The sequence below is a fragment of the Euprymna scolopes genome, chromosome 32 (assembly GCF_053919585.1).
Source record: "Euprymna scolopes isolate OS-2025 chromosome 32, ASM5391958v1, whole genome shotgun sequence".
Lineage (NCBI taxonomy): Eukaryota > Metazoa > Mollusca > Cephalopoda > Sepiida > Sepiolidae > Euprymna > Euprymna scolopes.
The window spans coordinates 3,195,001-3,217,500 of record NC_136513.1 but is presented as its reverse complement, the minus strand read 5'-3'; the positions used below and the strand labels follow the sequence as shown (position 1 = coordinate 3,217,500).

At 33.7% G+C, this 22,500-nt stretch overlaps 1 protein-coding gene across 1 annotated transcript in view; it reads right to left on the bottom strand.

Moving 5' to 3' along the window:
* LOC145256187 (cytochrome P450 2U1-like) overlaps nucleotides 1-22,500 on the bottom strand; it is a 52,512-nt gene that overhangs the window by 18,045 nt on the left and 11,967 nt on the right. Inside the window, exons 4-5 of the mRNA XM_080114775.1 lie at nucleotides 7,785-7,921; nucleotides 4,462-4,558 (exon numbers count right to left, since the gene is read on the bottom strand). Coding sequence (XP_079970901.1) covers nucleotides 4,462-4,558; nucleotides 7,785-7,921 — 234 coding nt within the window. The remainder of the gene's footprint in view (nucleotides 1-4,461; nucleotides 4,559-7,784; nucleotides 7,922-22,500) is intronic.

The following is a 22,500-nucleotide window of genomic DNA, read 5'->3' as shown; positions in this document are numbered from 1 at the left end:
CACACACGAGATTATACGAGAACGGGCGAAATAAAAATGTTGGCCGCCATGTTTGTTCTTCCTTTTCTTCGCCTGTACTCACTCGCTGAGCACCCACGGTAAGACTTCTCTTTCTTGCTTCTAACCACATGCCTCCCTGATCTCAAGATCACATTTCATAGTCTCTCATCCACTGTGGCGGTCGCCTCTCTCTACTTGGCCTCTGAGGTGTCTCGTCCTCCTCCTGTTGCTGCACACTCCCCTCCACTGCTTCGCCCTCAACTGGTCTGACGTCAAGAATGTGCCTCGGGACTCCTCCCACCACAATGTTGTTACTAGTGTTCCTCCCAGTCACGCGACCCCTACTCCATTGTGTGGTGCAGCGCGCCCCCGGTGGCTTCACCCATACCTCATCCCCGAGTTTAATTGTCCCTGTGGCCTCTACTTCTCGGCTTGCCGGCTCAACCCTGGGATGCCTCCAGGAATATGCAAATATTGACAGTTGCGGGACCGTCTCTGGTACTTGTCCCAGTTTAGGCGACATGTTATACCAGAAGACGGCTTGCTCAGGTGAGGTGCCTCCTCTTTCCGCAACTGCCTTTATTGTGCGGTGGTTTCTCTCTACGATCCCGTTGCCACTAGGTCTGTAGGCAGCTCTGAAAAATTGTTGGATCTTCCATTTCTTCAGTACTTCTGTCACTGCTACTGACTTGAACGCAGTCCCGTTGTCGGTTAACAACTCTTCCACGGGGCCTCGCTACAAAAACACCTCATCAAAGATTGCCGCTATTTCATTGCCTGTTCCTCCATGTAGCTTCTTCCATAGGGCAAATCGCCCGGGCCCACAGTCAATCATGGTAAGGTAAAGTCCACCCCTGTAATGGGTGACATCGCATGCCAGTCTCTCCCAGGTCCCACTCACCTCCAATTGGCCAGCTTCATGTGTGCTTGGAGCAGGATCAATCGACTGACATCTGTCGCATGTCCTGACCACTTGCCTCACCTGCTCCTTGGTGATTTTTGGGTCGACTTTTTTCACTAAGTACCAAGTCCTCTCTACCCCCATATGGTGCAAATTGTGCAGTTCTCGCACACCAACATCATCTAGATCCGATGCAGCAACAACATCTTTCTTTGGCAACAGCCAACTCTTCTTCACTCTTGTGAGAGCATCTGCTCGGTTCTTTTCAGAAGCCACCATGTCTACGCGAAGCTTCAAACAAAACTCTTGCATCAGCTCAGCCAGCATCCCAAGCCTGCGCTTCACTAACATCTCAGCAGTACCTCTCGTTTTTATCCTTTTTTCGCTTGAAATGAGAGACTTTAGCCAAGCAAACACCGTGGCGGAGTCTGTTTTGATGCAGATGTCACGTAGTCCCCATTTCAAGGCCAGATTGACTCCTTTTATTGTCGCGTCTAATTCCGCCACATTGATGTGGCTGACGTCATTCTTTTTCCTCAACCAGGCTGCATCTTCTGCAACTACTCCTCCAATTTCCAAAACGACCCCTGTTGCAATGCTGCTCGCATCGCACCACACGACTCCATCCAATGTTCGCGGTATGTTCCAGGTTCCCCGGACTGGGTCTTGCCGTTCTGCTTCTTTCAGGAGCTCTTCCATCATGGCGACCGTTCTTTCTCCCATCTTATCATTCCATCCTTGTCCTTCGGCGTGTCGCTTTATGTAGCTGCATGCTGGTCTAAGCCAGCTAGCAATGGGGTAATGTCCGATCAACTTTCCGCATATGGAAAAAAGTTCACGTCTGTTGAGCTCCTGCTTCAGTTGTGGGATTTCGTTTCCCCTGCGAAACTCTAGGCCGCCTAACGCACCTCGTTTCAGTTTTAGGCCCAAAGCAGCCCCTCCGTCTAATTTTTCCGGCTCTTTGGCGACCAACCCGAATTTCTTCAAATGAGCTACCACCTCCTTGGCAGTTACCACAGTTTCATTCACCAGAATGTCGTCTATGTATGAGCTCACTACCCCATCTCCCTTTCCCATTGTCTCCAGAATCTTCCTGAGGATAGTTGACATAATCTTGGGTGCCGAATTTAACCCGAACCCTACTCGTGTAAGGCAGTAGGTTTTGCCTTTGTACTTGACTAACTGATATTTCCAGAGCTTCTTGGCAACATGGAGTTGCAAATAGGCAGATTTTAGATCTACCAATGTAGATGCCCCATTCATCTGCCTCCATTCCCTTATGGTCTCACTGCACACATCTACGGTGTCGCCTCCCGTATGGCACTTAACATGGCCGTTCAGCTCTCGGAAATGCAGGACCGGTCTTACTTTCCCTTTATTTGTTTGCAGAACGGCCATCAACGGCAAAATGCCCGACTCCACATCATCCGTCCAAGGCATCAGTATCCCTTCCTCAATCCATCGGTCGACTTCCTGCTCAAACTCCTTTCTCGCCCCTCCTCTAAGCGAATTTGTGTAGCACGCCACCCTGTTTGTCAGCGATGGCGCTTGATGTTTCCATGCCCACTCCACCGTCCACCGCTCTCCGTCGAATTCGGCTCGGAAGTCCTGATCTTTGATCGACAATTTTCTTTCCTCCCCGGCCTTGTTGATCCCTCTGGGGGCGTTCTCCGTCACCGCGCACTCAGCTAGTCCGAACCTCACATTGTCACATGTGATGGTAACACCTCCAAGGCGGCATATAACATCCATTCCAATGATGGCTTGGACGCCAGGCACCAGGCGATCAGTGACAATTGCATAGACCCTCATCCGACGTTCAGCAATATCAATAGTGACGGTCTTCTTCCCTCGACACTTCACTCGCGACCCATCGAATGCCACTACTTCATCCTTCCCTTTCCATCTTCCGACCAGGGTAGTGTGCACCATGGTAGTGGTGCAGCCAGTGTCAATCAGGGCCATAATTTCCCGTCCTTCCACCGCAATCTTCTGTTTGGGCATTTGCTGCGGGTGCGCCTCTATTCTCGAATCGGGGCGGCCGCTGGCGCGTCGGCCTCCCCTCGCCAGTTTCCCGAACTTGTGCATTTTACCGCTAAATGGCCTCTTCGATTGCATTTGTTACACACTGTCCGTTGCAAGAACTTCCTGCAGTCTCTTCTCATGTGTGGTCCCCCGCATTCGAAACATGCGATCCCCGGGTTTGGCAGATTCCTGCCCACATCCTGCTGTACCGTTGCTGTCGTTCCTCCAGGCTCCGTGGGCTAGGTGCTCACTAAAATTTTCGCAGTTCTAAGCAGCTCACTCACATCCAGCGTCTCCACCCCCGGTACCTGCTGCAACCTTTTCGATATTTCTTCCGGGAACCCGGTAACAAAAGTCATCTTGACTACGTGACTCGTGGCATGTCCTCTGATGCCCGACAACTCAACCAATCTCCTTATCTCATTCGCATAGACATCCACAGATTCACCAGTCCACCTCTTCTCTTTCAACTTATTAAAGGCCTCGAAAGGCCCCTCTGCAAAAGCTTCGATCAGTCGACCCTTGATGGCGTCTGCATAACCCTGTTCCCGCTCGCTGAGCTCCAAATATAGGGCCAGTGCGTCCCCTTCCAGAAACAGTGGTATTACTGCGGCCACATCATCCAGCTTCTGAATCCTTGCTACAAGGTCCACTTTTTTAAGCCACGCCACCACACCACCGTCGCCATTAAAAGGCTTAATCATATTGCTTAAACCTGCGTTGGCCATCGCCGAAATAGCTTGACGTAAAATGGGGGGGGGTTCACCTCAAATACACAAACGGAATTTCAAGAAAGATTATCGCTACAGTCCTCTGTCTCTTCTCTATTGGCTGGCCGGGAATCATCTCCCAGCACCCAGAAATGAACATCGTTTATAGGTTCCATCTTCACGCACACAGGAGATTATACGAGAACGGACGAAATAAAAATGCTGGCCGCCATGTTTGTTCTTCCTTTTCTTCGCCTGTACTCACTAGCTGAGCACCCACGGTAAGACTTCTCTTTCTTGCTTCTAACCACAATAAAGTCAATTCCCAGGCTAGAAAGCACAAGCGACCTGATTCATACCGCTGCACTTCTTTGAACACCAATCTGCCTTCTTCGGATATAACAAAAATCTCCTCTGGCTGTCTGGCCTTTTTTCATTAAAAAGCACTACGGACTCCTCATGGATACTATAGCCGCACACAAGTGGATTACTATAACACACTCGCATACAGATATAATCCTGCCTTCGACACAAGTGTACGGTACTCGTTTTTTTTTATTTCTTACCTAGAGGACATTAATCATTTCTTCATATTTAACACTTTTCTTGTCCCTAATAACGTCACATACACTTAACATCACGTGGTGATCCTAGCCTTTTCGTTTCCGTCCATACTCGTGGACTTATACTGTTTCTTACACTGTTTTATTTCCATTAATCTTTTATTAACACGTAAAATAGAATGATCAATAAAATTGTGTTAATGTGTTGTGTTGTTACAACTCGAATGAAAAACGCTCTTCATAATCTTTGCTATTTACTTACCGGCGGTAGCAATTCTTTGTGCTTCATGGATAGTGGCACAGACGTAAGGCATGGCTTGTCTATCTCCCATATTGACCATTCGATTCATTTCGGTCACCTGAAAAATTTAAATTAATTATGACAACGTAAACATTCATAAGATCCATTATCTCTCTGTTTTATAACTTTTCTATACATAGCGAGTGTTATTACTCTCTCGCTAATCTTAAGTTATGTCCACAAAAATTGCACGGTCTTAGCTACTGTAATTATTTTTACTCTATAATCTAGTATTGTCACCGGTAAACAAAACCTTATAATGGAAAGAACAAACAGACTTAAGATACACTCATTGAATCTGAGCAATGAAGATATAACATCTTAAGTATCACAGGTCAACGGAAATACTAATTCAAACCTCGACGTTACACCCAGCAAAATACTATTTAAACATTAGTCTGAGGAAACGACGCAATGGAAAAATTACGCACATATTAAAATGCCGTCCTTTTTCTTGTTGGAAAGAGCCATTTTTTATCCCTATTATTACTGGTGATCGATCTGAACCAACTAAATATCGACCTTTTAGTCTTCTGTCTGTTATAAACAAGGTTTTTGAGAGATTGATAAACAGCAAACTTGTACATTTTCTGGAATGTCTGGGCCTTTTTATTCATGTTCAGTTTGATTTCTTGGTTTTCCGTCAACGGCTGATCTATTAACTGTTGTAACTGAACTGATCTGCTCGTTTATGAATAATTCGGTGAGACAAAGCACTTGACATTTCAAAGGCGTTCGACAAAATCTTATGGTATTGGTGTTAAAGTTCATTGTTTTGCCTTTCTGATCGAAGCTTGTGAGTAAATCTTGTTGTAGTATCTTCCTGTTCTTTTCATATCAACGCACATGTTCCTCAGAGCTATATTCTAGGTCCAACACTGTTTCTTCTTTATGTGAATGACCTTCCAGTGAATATTATTAAGAAAATTAATATTTATGCGTATGACACCACACTATATTCTGGTATTCCTCCTTGCCCATCTTTCTCAGTTGAAAATGCAATTACTGTAGAAATTGATTTGTGTTCTATTATAGATTAGTGTAATAAATGGCTTGTTTCATTTAATCCTGGTAAGACTCAATTATTGCTCTTCAATCGAAAGTAGATCAATTTTCCCCTTGATATTATTATGGGTGGCTTTCTGAATATTCTCTAAACATTTTAGCCTTTCTGTTTCATCAATTATTTAGATATCATTTATTAAATCAATTGCTTTTTCTTATTTTTCATGAAACCGGTTCTTTCTATCGCTCTAAACACTTTTTCTATCTCTACAAATCTACAGTGAAGGCATCATGGAGCACTGTTGTCATATTTAGACTGGTGAATCTGTGTCCCATTTCAAAGTTCTTGATAAATTGCAGAAACATATCTTTAATTTGATTAGCTCCACGCTTCCTTCTTCACAGCAACCTCTCTCTCGCAGATGTGTCGTTTAACTCCCAATCTTTACACAAATGTCACAATGGTATGTGTCCGTCTGAATTGTCTGATCTATTCCCTGCTTTCTTTGTTCCATCTCGTTCGACTCTTTGGTCTTGAGGTATCTGTCAATTAGTCGTTTTGATATTTCATTGTAATACACATTCATATTCAATATATTTAAGATATATTTAAATAAAATATAAATCTAATGAAAACATACGTATTTAATAGAGATATATTTTATGAGTATTTATTATAACACACCACTCTTAATGAACATCTCGCCTAAATTATAAAACACAGATGATATTAAGAAGTTGATTCTACATATTTCATGTGATTAATGCCGTTAAAGACTTAGAAGAATGAAATAACATTCTTTACTGATGATGATACATAATTATCAAATCTTCAATTTACAACTTATCATACGAATATTGCATGATTGCCATAATGTATTGCAAGTAAATAATTAGGACTAAAAATCGTATTGATAAACAATTTATATTAATTAGATTGTTATACTGTTAACAGCAACTGATTAGAAAATTCAATGCTTTATAATTGAGATTTAGACCAAATAAACCTGGGTCTATTCGTTTTGCAATATTTGAAAAAGTTTATTTCCCGGCAGACATTTTTTATTTAATCATGATACAATAATCTATGGTATTGTTTATCTTCAAATTAATGTTCATACGCAATAATTTTTCTTAAATTTCTCGGTTTACACTTTAATTTACTCACAATACTTCTATTGTTACAAAAAAGCATTCGATAGTTAATAACACGTACAGTTACTGGCGAGAATAAAGTAGGTCACAGCCTTGATTGCGTGGTGGAAATAGCACAAGTGATTGCGTGGTAGAAATAGCACAAGCTACTACCAAAATTCTATATTTAATTAATGCATAATATGGGAATGAATGTACATGCTAGGATGAGCGTATTGATAGACATCAGCCTTGCTTAATGACGTGCTTTACCATCTATAAAAGATGGTTAACTAGAAGTCTACATTATTGTTTTAACTCTCAAAGCGCAGATATAATTGAACAATAAAAATAAGCATTATATATATGTTGTCGGAAAAATCTGCCACATTTAAAAGTTCCAGTAAGTTTTTATCGAAAATTATTATTTAAAATGTTGTCTTGTAGAAAGAATACTAAGTGATATTGATGTAACGGCAAACAAGTGCCATATTGAATGTGCGATCACCAGATCTAATTATACTACGTAACAAAGTTTCGGCAGCAATAATCTTGTTCCTAAAGTTAAATAAGTTGATAAGCTTTTAGTGAATAAATTGATACGAAATAACGAAGCGTAAATGACAATGTTATGACTAACAAAGATAATCATTATCTTTTCTATTCTTTTTCGAGATTTCTGCACTACTATTTATTAAGTATTTCAGTAAATATTCTACAAAACTTCCTCTCTTCGAAGATAAGTGTTTAATTAATTCGAAATAATTTTATTTACATAATGAATATTTGATAGTTTCACCTATTAGAGATTCATGCTTCAAAACAAATTCCAGATAATGCGTGAAATTTTATTCTTAATAAAACAAAAGATAAATTATATAAAATTTAATTGAATTCTATTCTGTTAACAGTTCAGTCACAAAACAGTCTATTTACAGTAAGGTATGTATAAGAACGCTTTTTTTTCAGACATGATAATTTTAGTTACAGAACGTGAATCTAAAAATGTAATTTCGAGGAAGCTAGAAACAGTGGCGCGGATGGATTTAACCCCACGTGTATACAAATAGAAGATTATGAATATGGACATATATAAATCATTGTGGACATCAAAGAAATATTTGCTTTCTTTACTCGCAACTTACTTTTGATATCTCTTCGCGACATTTAATTTGGATGTGTTGGTATTTGGTTACATATAGGAATATCCACAGAAGAGCCGTAGCGGAAGTTTCAGATCCAGCAACGAAAATATCGACAACCGTTCGATATATTTCCTCCTCTGAAAAAAATATTGATAAAGAAAACAATGGAGTTTGGATAATAGATTTCAGTAAATTAGAATTTATTTAACAAAAATAAGTTTTATCTGCCGTAGAGATCAAAGCAACAGCACATGGGAGATTGTCAGTTTATCATTTTGTGTTCATCAGACAAAGTCTACATCTGAAGCATTAGCACTTTAATCGACGTACGTTTTATCAACAATGTTTAGCATTTAATTATTGTTAGTTTATATACTAATCCAACTATCAACTCATTTCAGTCATATAAGTCATATTAATACTGGATATAAAACAAATAATTTGTTTTAATTTGAATAAACTTGACAAGTAACCGCGGATTTCTACTTAGAAGGATTCAGTACATTATAATTTGTTCACTTTATTTCTTATATATGTTTAACTAAGCTTCACAGATAGATAGTGGATTGCATTCTTCACAGATAAATAATGGATTGCATTCTAAACGTGTAAAAAGGACATTTTTTAAAATAAAGTTTCCTTACTATTGTAAAGCTAATGAAAGATACCGTGATTCTTGATAAAAAAAAAACATTAAAAAAAAATAATATTAAAGTCAACATGTGATGCGATATGTGGCTCTCGGGTGGAGTTTACCCACATTAAAAATGGCCTTGTGTCTAACTCTGTCAGTATGGGGAGGCAAGTATATAGGAACATGTGACGTCTTCTATGATCTTCGGGTCAAGATCACACTATAGTATCTGTTCCCCACATTAAAAACTGACATTGTGTCTAACTCTGCCCTTGTAGGTAAGCAAGTAAATAGGAACATTAAAGTCATATTCCGAATTAGTAGAGAATATCAACAATTTAAAATTATCCTAATCGTTTTTTTCTAAAGCTTTATGTGTACACATTAATAGAATCCCGCCTTTATAAAAATATAGAGCGGCTAATACTTCTAATAATTGGTATACATATTATAAATCGACATATATATATATATATATATATATATATATGTCGATTTATATATATATATATTCATATATATGTCATATGTCGATATATTTGTATACATATATTATATGTCGATTTATATATATATATATATATATATATATATATGTCGATTTATATATATATGTCGATTTATATATATATATACATATATATGTCATATGTCGATATATTTGTATACATATATTATATGTCGATTTATTTGCAAATATTATAGTAAATCTGGATTTATTTGCATATATATTATAATATACATAAATTGACTTGAATATATCTTATATGTAGATGTATTTATACATATAATAATAAATGTCGATATAATAATATATGTCTATTTATTTGTATATATATATTATATGTCGATTTATTTATATATATTATAATTTATGTCAATTTATTTTTATATGGATTATATGTTGATTTATTTGCATATATATAATAATATATGTCGATTAACTTATATACATTACTACAATAGAAAAATGCGAGCTGGAAAAGTAATATGGTTAAGATTGAACATGGAAAAGTAAAGGACTAGTTGTTAAAACTGGAAAAGAAAAGTACAAGATATTCTAGAAAAAATAAATTTATAACTTAAAACTTTGCAGCATTAAGAATTTATATATAATTTTATAAATTTTATAAAAAAAAATCTTAATGCTGCAATATTTTAAGTTATAAATTTATTATATACATTATCAGGCATACGTTCTGCTACAAAATTTCAGAACTATTTTTAATGATAATATTAAGATAAGTTTACTAATTTCATCTTCATATATCGTAATGTAATATATAATTTCTCATTTTTTCAGAAACAAAATATACTACTTTTTAAGAATGTATTTTCAATTGAACAGAAGATTCATCTCGGGCAGCATGAATAAAGTCACGACCATCGGAAATATTGAATTTTAGGAAATGCCTCAAAATCAAGATAATGTTTAAAGAAAAAAACAATGATCGTTACCTGAAGAAAGGTTCAAGGAAAACATGCGGCATAATACTTATGCCATATATATATATATATATATATATATATATATATATATATATATATATATATATATATATATATATATATATATATAAAAAATATAATATAATATAAAAAATATAACACGGAAATTACATAATTGTCGATGCAATAATTTATTTCAACCTTATGGTATTTTCAAGCATCTAAATCAGACAATTACATTTTTGATACTGAAAAAGAAAAGAAAAGATCGGGCTTCGACCCTCAAAAAACCAAAGGTGGTGGTAGTAGCAATCCACTTAATACATTTATAGAGAGGGTGGTAGGGATTTAAAAAAAATAAAAATTAAAAATTAAAAATAAATAAAAATATTAGATTAGACACTTATAAGCGGCAGCTCGATGTAACCATAGATACACACACACACACACACACACACACACACACACGCAACACATACACATACACCTACACCCACACACACACACACACGCCTCTAAGATGTACGTTCTGACATGTAAATGCCTTGACACGCGTTTACTAACCTAGGAAGAAGGGGCGAAAGTATACGGATATATAGTGAAAGAAATAGAACAGCGCGTAATGGAAAAAAGAAGAAAAAAAAAGAAGAAAAAAAAGAGGAAGAAAAGAAGAGGAAGCAGTGATCTAATGTTAACTGTCATATTAGTCTAGAAACTCTGAGAAAAGTAAGGGAAATAAACTGGATGTTTGTACACGCGTCCTATAGTAAATTGAGTCATGGAAAGTAGGTCTATTAAAAGATAAATAAATTAATAAAAAAATAAATAAATAAATAAATAAATAAAAATAAGAAAATAAAAATAAAAAGAATATTATATATAAAGTGTTAAAACTATCTGTATGTTATTATGTAAAAATTAGTTAGAAATAAATATTATCTTATAATTCATTTAAATATTGTATTCGTAATATAATACTATGAATTTAAAAAAATTGAGTCTTATGTATTTAATATTTTATATATTTTCATGTACATAATTTTATTGGTGATTATAGCGGTCGTTGTAATTAATATTTCAATTCTTAATTGATTAAGAAGTGGGAAATTGTAATATTGATCGCCCCCAATCCGATAGGACGTATCTAGTTTCGGTTAATATATACTTTTATTCACTCCGTACAACGAAATTATTCTCATGCACGCATAAAGAAATAAGTAAAATAATTATATTTTTGTGTTGATTTGTATCAAATCTAATAATATCTAGTTTTAGTATTTGGTCTTTTTGACTTAACTCAGTTTAATAACTAATGTATTATCTGCAGAGAAAAATTATTATCTTAAGGATATCTCATTTATTTATAAGTAATTTGGATAAACCAGGTACTTCGTGAAAAAAAAAAAAAATATATATATATATATATATATATGCCTAGCTTAGATTTCGGACAACAAATCGTAAAGTAGTTATTATCGAGTATATACCGGACAACACTATAATTGCCAGTGGGGTGGGGTAGGATGGTTTATCGTAACTAATCTAGTGGTGTTAGATTCGGTGTCTTTACCATTATAGAATTCTCTGTTCGTCGGATCTAGAGTTATTGGTTATTTTAAATTTACATTTATGTCTACATCTGGCCATCAGTTCATCTCGTTTGTTTAGGAGATTACTGTGTTGGTACTTCAGGATTCTTATTTTTTCCTCGAGGCATAAACTGCATCTCTGCCTAAAGCCGTTTGTTATTATATACATTTACTAATATATTTCCTCGAAAACGCACTAACAGAGTAACGCACTAATTTGAAACTCCGCGAATTCCGGAAACTTTATTATTTCTTATTTGACTATTCTGACGAGCAATAAATTCTTACAAAATTACTTAAAGTATTAAATTGCGTGCTTCTATTACCTATTTTTATTTTATTGAGTTTTTATTTGGTTGGGACTATTATATAAATAATGATATTATTGTTTGATTCAAGTTTACAGACGATGTTGGCTTGTAAACTTAATTTTACTTTGGATTATATATATATATATATATATATATATATATATATATATATATATATATATATATATATATATATTAAATAGTGATTCAATGAATTTCTAAAAAAATCCCAATTGAAATGCACTGCTTGAGTTTCATATCAAAGAGTTTTATTATTCTAAGCAAGCCAAAAACTACTTTAGAAAATTAATCTCCTTAACCTTTTGGGTTTCGATGTCTACCATCTCATCAGAGGAGAGAAAATATTATCACATATTTTAAAAAGTATGTACCCTTATTGCTAAGGTCAGTGAGACATGGAAAGTCAAAATCAAAATAATTAATTAGTCAGAAGTTCTGTAGCAAGAGGATTTGAAGAAAAGGATATGAAAATTGCAGATCCAGATTGCGTGGTAAAATCCATGGTGAACGTTTTTTAAAGCAGTTGGGTAATAAGATCCAAGTTGCATATTGGGAAATCTGCATAGCTGAGTAGATATCCGAGTCGGGCAAGTTCTTGTATAAATTAGTTTATGGGTCCAGCGAAAATAATTCAAAGCCTAGTGGAAGCCTTATCATTAGAAGTCTATATTATTATTAGTGGGGTGATGGTAGGGAGAGGCGGTAATGGTAAAAGGTAAGAAGTGGGGTGAACACATGTGTATATATATCTAAATATATATACACACGCACACATATATACATACATATATTTAAATATATATACACACGCACACATATATACATACATATACTAAATATATATACACACATACACGCACACATATATACATACATATACTAAATATATATATACACACATATACATACATATACTAAATATATATACACACGCACACATATATACATACATACAAATACATACACATATACATATATATACATATACACAGAAGAAGAGATATCTCTTTGAATAAAGTTCAAAGTCCCATAAAAATTTTGACAGGTCGGTTAATTGAGGTCAGGTTGTGTACTGGATATAGAGATAGGACCGAGAACGACAGGGGAATAAAAAGGAACATAGGGATAAGAATAAAAATACAAATAAAAAGAAAGAGGCCAAAACGCAAATGGAATAATGCGTTTTTTCAAAATTTATACTAGCTTCATCTGAATTTCCTTTGTCAGTTTTAATCGAATTAGCCCAGGCACCTCAACTTATATCTATTATGGCATAAGGTGCTATTGTTGTTAATTTAATACGCATTTATAGTTTCTCTTCAAACGGAGGATTAATATAAAGGTGTAGAACATACTAATGTTTATGAGTGAATTATAAACACAAGGCTAAGCGTATTAATAGAACGTTTTATTTTCATTTGATAATCCTAACGGTAATAGACTGATGTTAAATAAAAATTAAAAATAAATAAAAATAATAAAAAAACTAATAATACCTTACTGAAAAGTGTCTAAAGAACGGTAATATCAAAAACATTATACCATTTAATAATATTTAATTCGAAAAAGGTTTTCTACACATGTATTTCCATGCACACAAACACGTACATACACACACATATATATATATATATATATATATATATATATATATATATATATATATAAGTCATAGTTCCATCTATCTCCAAAAGAATATTAAATTTATCAGCTGACAAAAAGCCTTTGAGCAGATATCGACATTCTACAAGAATGCTTTAAAGAATTCAGGATATAAAGAAAGCATAGTTATAACAAAAAAGCCCTTTAGTGAGAAAACTAAATTCTGTAATTACCTATAGTATGACAATAAAAACTATCAAAAACAAAATAAGCCAAAATGTTCCTAACAATATAACTCTCCTCATTAAGTATACAGCCCCCTACATAAACCCAAACCAAAAACAATTTAATAAGAATAGAAAAACAAGACGTAAAAAACCATTTGGTTCAATCCTCCTTTCAGCTCCAATGTAAAAACTTACATTCCAATTGAATTTTTTAGAATAGTGCAAAAACCCTTCAAATACCTTCATAATTATAGTAAAATATTAAACAAAAACTCTATAAAAATTCATACTTTACAATGCCTAATCTATAACAGACAATAATTTCGACAAATAACAAGAAAATTAAACAAGCGCTGGACATACCAGTTGACCCAATACCTAGTAACAAATATAACTGCCAAAATAAAAATAAATGTTCTCTTATTAACGATGGCATACACAAAGACGTGGTATACGCCTACACAGTCACACAATTACCAAAACATGCAAACAACCAATCAAATGAGGGAAAAAATTAATATAGTCGAAGCACTCAGGACGCAAGCATACACAGGAAAACATTAGGGCTCTAAGAATAACAACTGAAACAATCTAACGTATCCAATAATATAATTCCCAGTGAAGACCAGAATAGGATTAACCAGTACCCGAGCTATGAATCTTCAGGTCCCTTCTTTACTCAGCCCCCCCCCCAATATAAGACTCACTAGCAATGGGACTGATGAACAAATAAACAATAATAAAACAAGGAAAAAAATTCACGTATATAGGTGTATCATCAAACTTAATAAAAGAATCTCAAACCACCTACATTTCTTCAGAAATGAAAGATCTCAAAACAATGATAATAATAGTACACCCTTAACCAAATTAATCAATAGCCTTGAGGACAAAAAATTCCCTATTCGATTAAATGGAGCATACTGAATAAATCAAGATCATATGCACCAGGGGACAAATTTTGCAATATTTGTATATCTGAAGCAGTTAACATCATCACCTTTAACAAACCCATAATAAATACCAAGAATGAATTAGCGTCAAGATTTTAGCACAAGAAAAAATTTAAATGCATACATCTTAAAATAAAATAACATACACTCTCTGTATAAATGTAAATGGGTAAACACATAATACTAAATACGCATCGTTTTTTACTAAAATGTAAACTAAAACTTTGCTAATAAAAATATGTTCACTTTCTAAAGATAGGTTCTTAATAATCTCTTCTAATCCATATAATAACTTTCTCTTATTATTGATGTACATGTTAAGTAGGAACTCACTATACACACATTAACATATTACACTTTAATTTCGTACACGTAATTTGCACTCTGAGATCTTATTAGAATAGTATTTCCAAAAACATGTAGCTTCCTAATTAAAGAGTTTATAATTTCGCACATATAAATAAGAAAGAACTATATAGTAACCCCTCACTGATGAAGGTTAGCTAGGACGTCTGTTTATCTGGAACTTTCGGCTCGTATCGTCTGGTCCTTCTCTGAGGGTTGTTACATTAAATCCTGTATGCTGAAAGCGAATATCGAAGCCGTAGCCAGGAAGAAAACAGACTCGTGAAATTCTATTCTACAGAATTAATTTCACAAATTTATGTACAAATATTTTTTATAAATATCGTTCAGTTCTTAATCAGTTTTCAAAGTTTTAAAACTCTCTTCACAGACAGCATCAGATGGGTGGATAAGGAGGAAGAGGAGTCACGGCTCCAGGGAACGGCGGGTTATCTCGAATTTCGCGCACAACTCTTTCAGAAACTCTTCGAAACTAAACTGGAAAACTTACTAATTTTCGTGTGACAGTAGTATATATAGTGAGGTATGTGGATGGGGTGGAAGTTTCCCACGACAATCAGATTTCGCCACGATATCGCAAAATCCCAGATATTTGTGTGTGTACAATTCCCGAATCTGGGATCTGAGATCTACAGACATACTAATTCCCATAACCTCTAAGGTAATCATGTCAGCACTGACATCTGACTCTGAGTTCACCAAGGCCAGACAATATTACGCTCCAAGTTTCCTGTCATCAATTTTAACTGCAAATTATATTTCTCTGGTTTCAAACAATATCTATTTTGACATGAAATAAAAAATATATATTCATATTCTCTATTTTAAATTCTCGGGTTATCTGCCGTTACCCGGGAACGATTATCTATTTCCGCGTAGTTATTCGGCCCCTCGGGCTCCTGGGGGAATCTAAAGCTCCCCAATGATTGATTACGTCACAGTACTCAATGATGTGTCATCCCTGTTGTTATTAAAGTAATTCAATTCTATAGCCATAGTAACACAGCCCTACTCTTCTCAGATTCTTAATGTTAATTAGCAGTGTAGGGGCTAAAAATGTTTTTATGATAATTGTAGTTATGTTACCTACACTGATGATTATTATAATTAATAGTGTGATTATTGGTATACTTTCTTTATGTCTAAATCTATACTTTTGTATATATGAGTGTATATGTGGGTATATATGGGTGTGTAAGTATGGATATATTGTGTAACCGTGTGTACTTTCGTGTATGTGTATGTGTACGGTTATATATATACATATATATATATATATATATGCGCGCATGAATGTGTACATGCGTGTGTACATATATATGTTCATACATATGTATGTGTGTATGTAAATAAATGTGTAGAAAACATGTTCCAATTTAAATATTATTAAATGGTATAATGTTATTGATATTACCGTTCTTTAGACACTTTTCAGTAAGGTATTATTAGTTTTTTATTATTTTTATTTTTTAAAAATTTTTATTTAACATCAGTCTATTACCGTTAGGATTATCAAATGAAAATAAAACGTTCTATTAATACGCTTAGCCCTGGGTTTACAATTCATTCATAAACATTAGTATGTTCTAAACCTTTATATCAATCCTCCGTTTGAAAAGAAACTATAAATGCGTATTAAATTAACAACAATAGCACCTTATGCCAAAATAGATATAAGTTGAGTTGCCTGGGCTAATTCGATTAAAACTGACAAAGGAAATTCAGATGAAGCTAGTATAAATTTTGAAAAAAACGCATTATTCCATTTGCGTTTTGGCCTCTTTCTTTTTATTTGTATTTTTATTCTTATCCCTATGTTTCTTCTTATTCCCCTGTCTTTCTCGGTCCTATCTCTATATCCAGTACACAACCTGACCTCAATTAAGCGACCGGGCAATCTTTTTTTATGGGTCTTTGAACTTTATTTAAAGAGATAACTCTTCTTCTATGTAATTATATATATATATATATATATATATATATATATATATATATATATATATATACATATATATATATATATATATATATATATATATATGTGTGTGTGTGTGTATGTGTATGCATATATATATGTGTGCGTGTGTATGTATATATAGAGATGTGTTCACCCCACTTCTTACCTTTTACCATTACCTCCTCTCCCTACATCTAAAACCTCACCCCACTAATAATAATATAGACTTCTAATGATAAGGCTTCCACCAGCATGGTGGGTGTGTGTACCGTATCGTTTGCATTATTTTCGCTGGACCCATGAACAATAACTTGCCCGACTCGGATATCTACTCAGCTATGCAGATTTCCCAATATGCAACTTGGATCTTATTACCCAACTGCTTTAAAGAACGTTCACTATGGATTTTACCACGCAATCTGGATCTGCAATTTTCATATCCTTTTCTTCAAATCCTCTTGCTACAGAACTTCTGACTAATTAATTATTTTGATTTTGACTTTCCATGTCTCACTGACTTTAACAATTAGGGTACATACCTTTATAAGTATTTGCTAATACTTTCTCTCCTCTGATGAGATGGAAGACATAGAAACCCTATAGGTTAAGGAGATTAATTTTCTAAAGTATTCTTTGTCTTGCTTAGAATAATAAAAATCTTTGATATGAAACTTAAACACTACATTTCAATAAGGGGTTTTTGCAAGTCATTGAATCACAATCTAATTTATTTGCTCTATCTTGCAGATCGAGCAATTCTTATTTAGTTAGGATAATACTTATAGAATATTACTGCCAGTAATATCTTATAAATCTTATAATCACAGGTTTCCATACCAACTGATAGTTAAATAAAATTATTCTGAAGTATATATATATATATATACATATATATATATATATATATATATATATATATAGTAATTTATAAAATTTATATATTTTTTATAAATTACTAAGTAGCTCTACCTACGTATTGAGCACTTTTTAAGTAACTACTTAAAGTTTACGCATAAATCTACACTTTCGTATATTAATTTTATGTGAATAAATTAAGTAGTTATATATATATATATATATATATATATATAGTAAGTTATGAAAATATATATGGCAATTAAGCTACACCGAATATTCCGCGTTTAATTCTCATGAGAAATCGTCAGGCTGTATATATATATATATATATACATATATATATATATATATATATACAGATATACGTCAGGCTATAGATCTCTGTCTCTTTCTCTCTCTCTATATATATATATAGAGAGAGAGAGTGAGAGAGGGAGAGGGAGAGATAGAGAGAGAGAGAGAGAGAGACAAAAAAGAAACAAACCAAGTCATATGTACATCAACGTTTCCTCTTTATTTTGAGACTTCCCTTGGATAAATGTATTTAAGAAAACCAAATAACGGTGGTTGTACTGGTGTTTTATTCTCTGCTTGATTGTTACATACACAGCATTTCAGCTGATGTAACTGAAACCTGGACAACCTACATCAACCGGAACGGTGGAATCGTCGTAAATATAACAAGTTGACTAGTTCAGTGCGAATAATAAAAAATAGAAATTATTAATTCTTATTTATTTTTTAAACATAAAATTAATCTTCATTTGCTTACATCATTCTATGCATGCAAATATATGTGTATGATAGGTATAATAGCTATCCGTAATTGGTTTGCGTTCATATTATCTGAATTGTCTAGTTGAAAGCTAATATTGTGATACTACGTGGCCCAACCGACGGCTCGCGATCTGACCGTGGTGTGATGTGGAGTTTTCATTCATCTCCTTATCTTTTATAGCCATGTCTTTTTCTTTTACGCATTGTCAACCATCGAGCAGAGCATATAGCTCACAAGTATAAAAATCAAATAATACAAGTATAAAAATCAAATAACACAAGTACAAAATCAAACAACACAAGCATAAAACTCAAATAACACAAGTATAAAAATCAAATAACACAAGTATAAAACTCAAATAACACAAGTATAAAACTCAAATAACACAAGTATAAAACTCAAATAACACAAATATAAAAATCAAATAACACAAGCATAAAACTCAAATAACACAAGCATAAAACTCAAATAACATAAGTATAAAAATCAAATAACACAAGAATAAAAATCAAATAACACAAGTATAAAAATCAAATAACACAAGTATAAAACTCAAATAACACAAGCGTAAAACTCAAATAACACAAGTATAAAAATCAAATAACACAAGCATAAAACTCAAATAACACAAGTATAAAAATCAAATAACACAAGCATAAAAATCAAATAACACAAGTATAAAACTAAAATAACACAAGTATAAATATCAAATAACACAAGTATAAAAATCAAATAACACAAGCATAAAAATCAAATAACACAAGAATAAAACTCAAATAACACAAGTATAAAACTAAAATAACACAAGCATAAAAATCAAATAACATAAGCATAAAAATCAAATAATACAAGTATAAAACTCAAATAACACAAGTATAAAAATCAAATAACACAAGTATAAAACTCAAATAACACAAGGATTAGCAAATCTCTCGACGGAGGCAACCTTTCTAGGGCAATTGCTCTTGACATATCTAAGGCCTTTGATAGGGTATGGCATAAAGGTTTACTTCATAAGATCTCTAGCTATGGTATAGCTGGAAATGTCTTCTCAATTATTAAATCAATTCTTTCTGATAGGTTCATAAGAGAAGTAGTTGAGGGACAAAAATCAGAAGCCCACAGTATTAATGCCGGTGTCCCTCAGGGGTCCATCCTGGGCCCAACTCTTTTCCTGATCTACATTAATGATCTTCCAAATCACATCCTTACATCATTTGTAGACATTTATGCTGACGACACTACCATTTATGGTAGTACATCTAAGACAGTAAACGACCAAGTTCTCTCCAATTCTCTCTCCTCTGATCTTGAGCATGTAGTACAATGGGGAAAGGAGTGGCTGGTTACTTTTAATGCATCTAAAACCAAGCTCCTCTCTTTACATCATCAACATTCTGATCCACATCTGGCATCAATTGAAATGAATGGCTCTCGTCTTCAAGAGGCCTCAAGTTTTGACAAGCTTCTTGGATTGACCATTACTCCTGATCTTAAATGGAACACGTACATCAAATCTGTTGCCAAGGTCGCTGGAAAAATGGTGGGATCTTTCTATCGATCCAGTAGATATCTCACTGCTGATGCAATTCTCTATCTATATAAGAGCCAGGTACGTCCAAGGATGGAATACTGTTGCCACATCTGGGCAGGAGCTGCTAGAAAGGACTTGGCCTGCCTTGATAGAGTTCAAAATAGACTTCGTAGCCTCGTAGGAGATGTCCTTTTCTCTTCCTTGCAACCTCTATCTCACAGAAGAGATGTTGCGAGTTTGTCTCTGATGTATCGTTATTTTCATGGAAAGTGTTCGACTGAGCTTCAATCTATGGTCCCCCCTCGCCAAACTTTCACAAGAAACACTCGTCTAGCTGTAAACACTATCAATAATTCCCCCCACTCTTTTTCTGTGCCTAAACCTAAACGTAGATTCCATGAACAAAGCTTTTTTATTAGAACTGCACGCCTGTGGAATTGTCTTCCGTTTTCCTGCTTTCCGGCTGACTACAATATGGTTGTCTTCAAGTCTAACGTAAATAAGTTCTTGATGAGCCATTCCATATAAGTTATCAAATTTAACAAATTTTCATTACTAATGATTATTATATTGTCCAATTTCTACTGTACATTCTTTAACCCTTATCCTTGAGTTGCCTCTTTGACCTTGAAAATGAGTTGATACCTATGAAAAAAAAAAAGAAAAAGTCCAATGTGAACAAGTTCTAATTGAATCGTCCCCCTAAGTAATCCAAGTTTCAAAATTCCCACTGTTTACTATGCTAAAATCACAATGACTAATGTATACTTATTAACCCTTATCCTTGAGTGGCCTCTGGGCCTTGATAAGTGGTGACACCCTTGTAAAAAAAAAGTATAAAAATCAAATAACACAAGAATAACACTCAAATAACACAAGCGTAAAAATCAAATAACACAAGCATAAAAAATCAAATAACACAAGCATAAAACTCAAATAACACAAGTATAAAAATCAAATAACACAAGCATAAAACTCAAATAACACAAGCGTAAAACTCAAATAACACAAGCATAAAAATCAAATAACACAAGCATAAAACTCAAATAACACCATTATAAAAATCAAATAACACAAGCATAAAACTCAAATAACACAAGTATAAAACTAAAATAACACAAGTATAAATATCAAATAACACAAGTATAAAAATCAAATAACACAAGCATAAAAATCAAATAACATAAGCATAAAAATCAAATAATACAAGAATAAAAATCAAATAACACAAGAATAAAAATCAAATAACATAAGCATAAAAATCAAATAACATAAGCATAAATATCAAATAACACAATATAAAAATCAAATAACACAAGCATAAAAATCAAATAACACACACATAAAAATCTCTGGTGCTTTATGTTAGGTGAATTCTGGGGTTTTGTCGCATCATTGACTCTCTGCACGTTCGTTTATATCTAATGTCGTGGCCATTACTTCATTTAGTTTATCATTTTATCTGTCTGTTAAAGAGCTCCCAATCTGGGCTAAATACGATCCATCTTAACTGTGTCCAAACTCTTACTGTCGTTTGGACAAACTGCCGTTAAGCGCTTAACTGAACACTTACTATGGTGAACTGGACTTTTTCGTCTGTACATCGTTTCTATTGGCGTTAAAAACACCGTAAAACTTCATTGACAGAAACAACCTCTAGTCGCCCAACAAAGTAATTAAACTTTTGTTGATTCTGAAGTACTCACAAACCAAACTTTTTTGGCCGTTTTGTTACTGCCATTTATCATACCCTGATTTAAACTCTACCTTTGATTCTCGTTCATGTCCGTTAAGAATTAGATTAATGCCTATTGCATACTAAGAAACCTTATTCTATATTTATTTTGTTATTTATTATTTTTTTTATTTTAATATTTATTATTTTTTATTTTATTTTATATATTTTCTATTTTCTTTTTTCTGTTCAACATATGAGGCGAGAGTCAACAATAGAATCACAATATCGCTGATTAAGTGAAAAATAAAAACACGACTATTTGATAAACAATAATTCAGGTTTATTTAAGCAAATGTAGCAGGAGGAGGATAAACCATACCATGAAATGTGACAGCAGTTACTTGAACAATAACTTTAATTATCCTTCTGCATTTTATTTCTTAGTATTGAATAATGCAGTCTTTTTTTAGGAAATTTTTCACCCGGACAGGAGTTTACGTTTCCAGTAATTACTGTTGCAAATTGCAGCAATGCATTTCAGTGTAACTATATATATATATATATATATATATATATATATATATATATATATATATATATATATATATATATATACAGTTACATGGTAATGTATTGTTGCAAACTGTACTAGTAATTGCTGGATATGTAAACGTAGTTTCCGTTAGGGTTCAGCTTGGATAATTCAATAGTCACGTTCACTAGTGACATCTTCCGATGTAAAACTACGTTAAAACATCG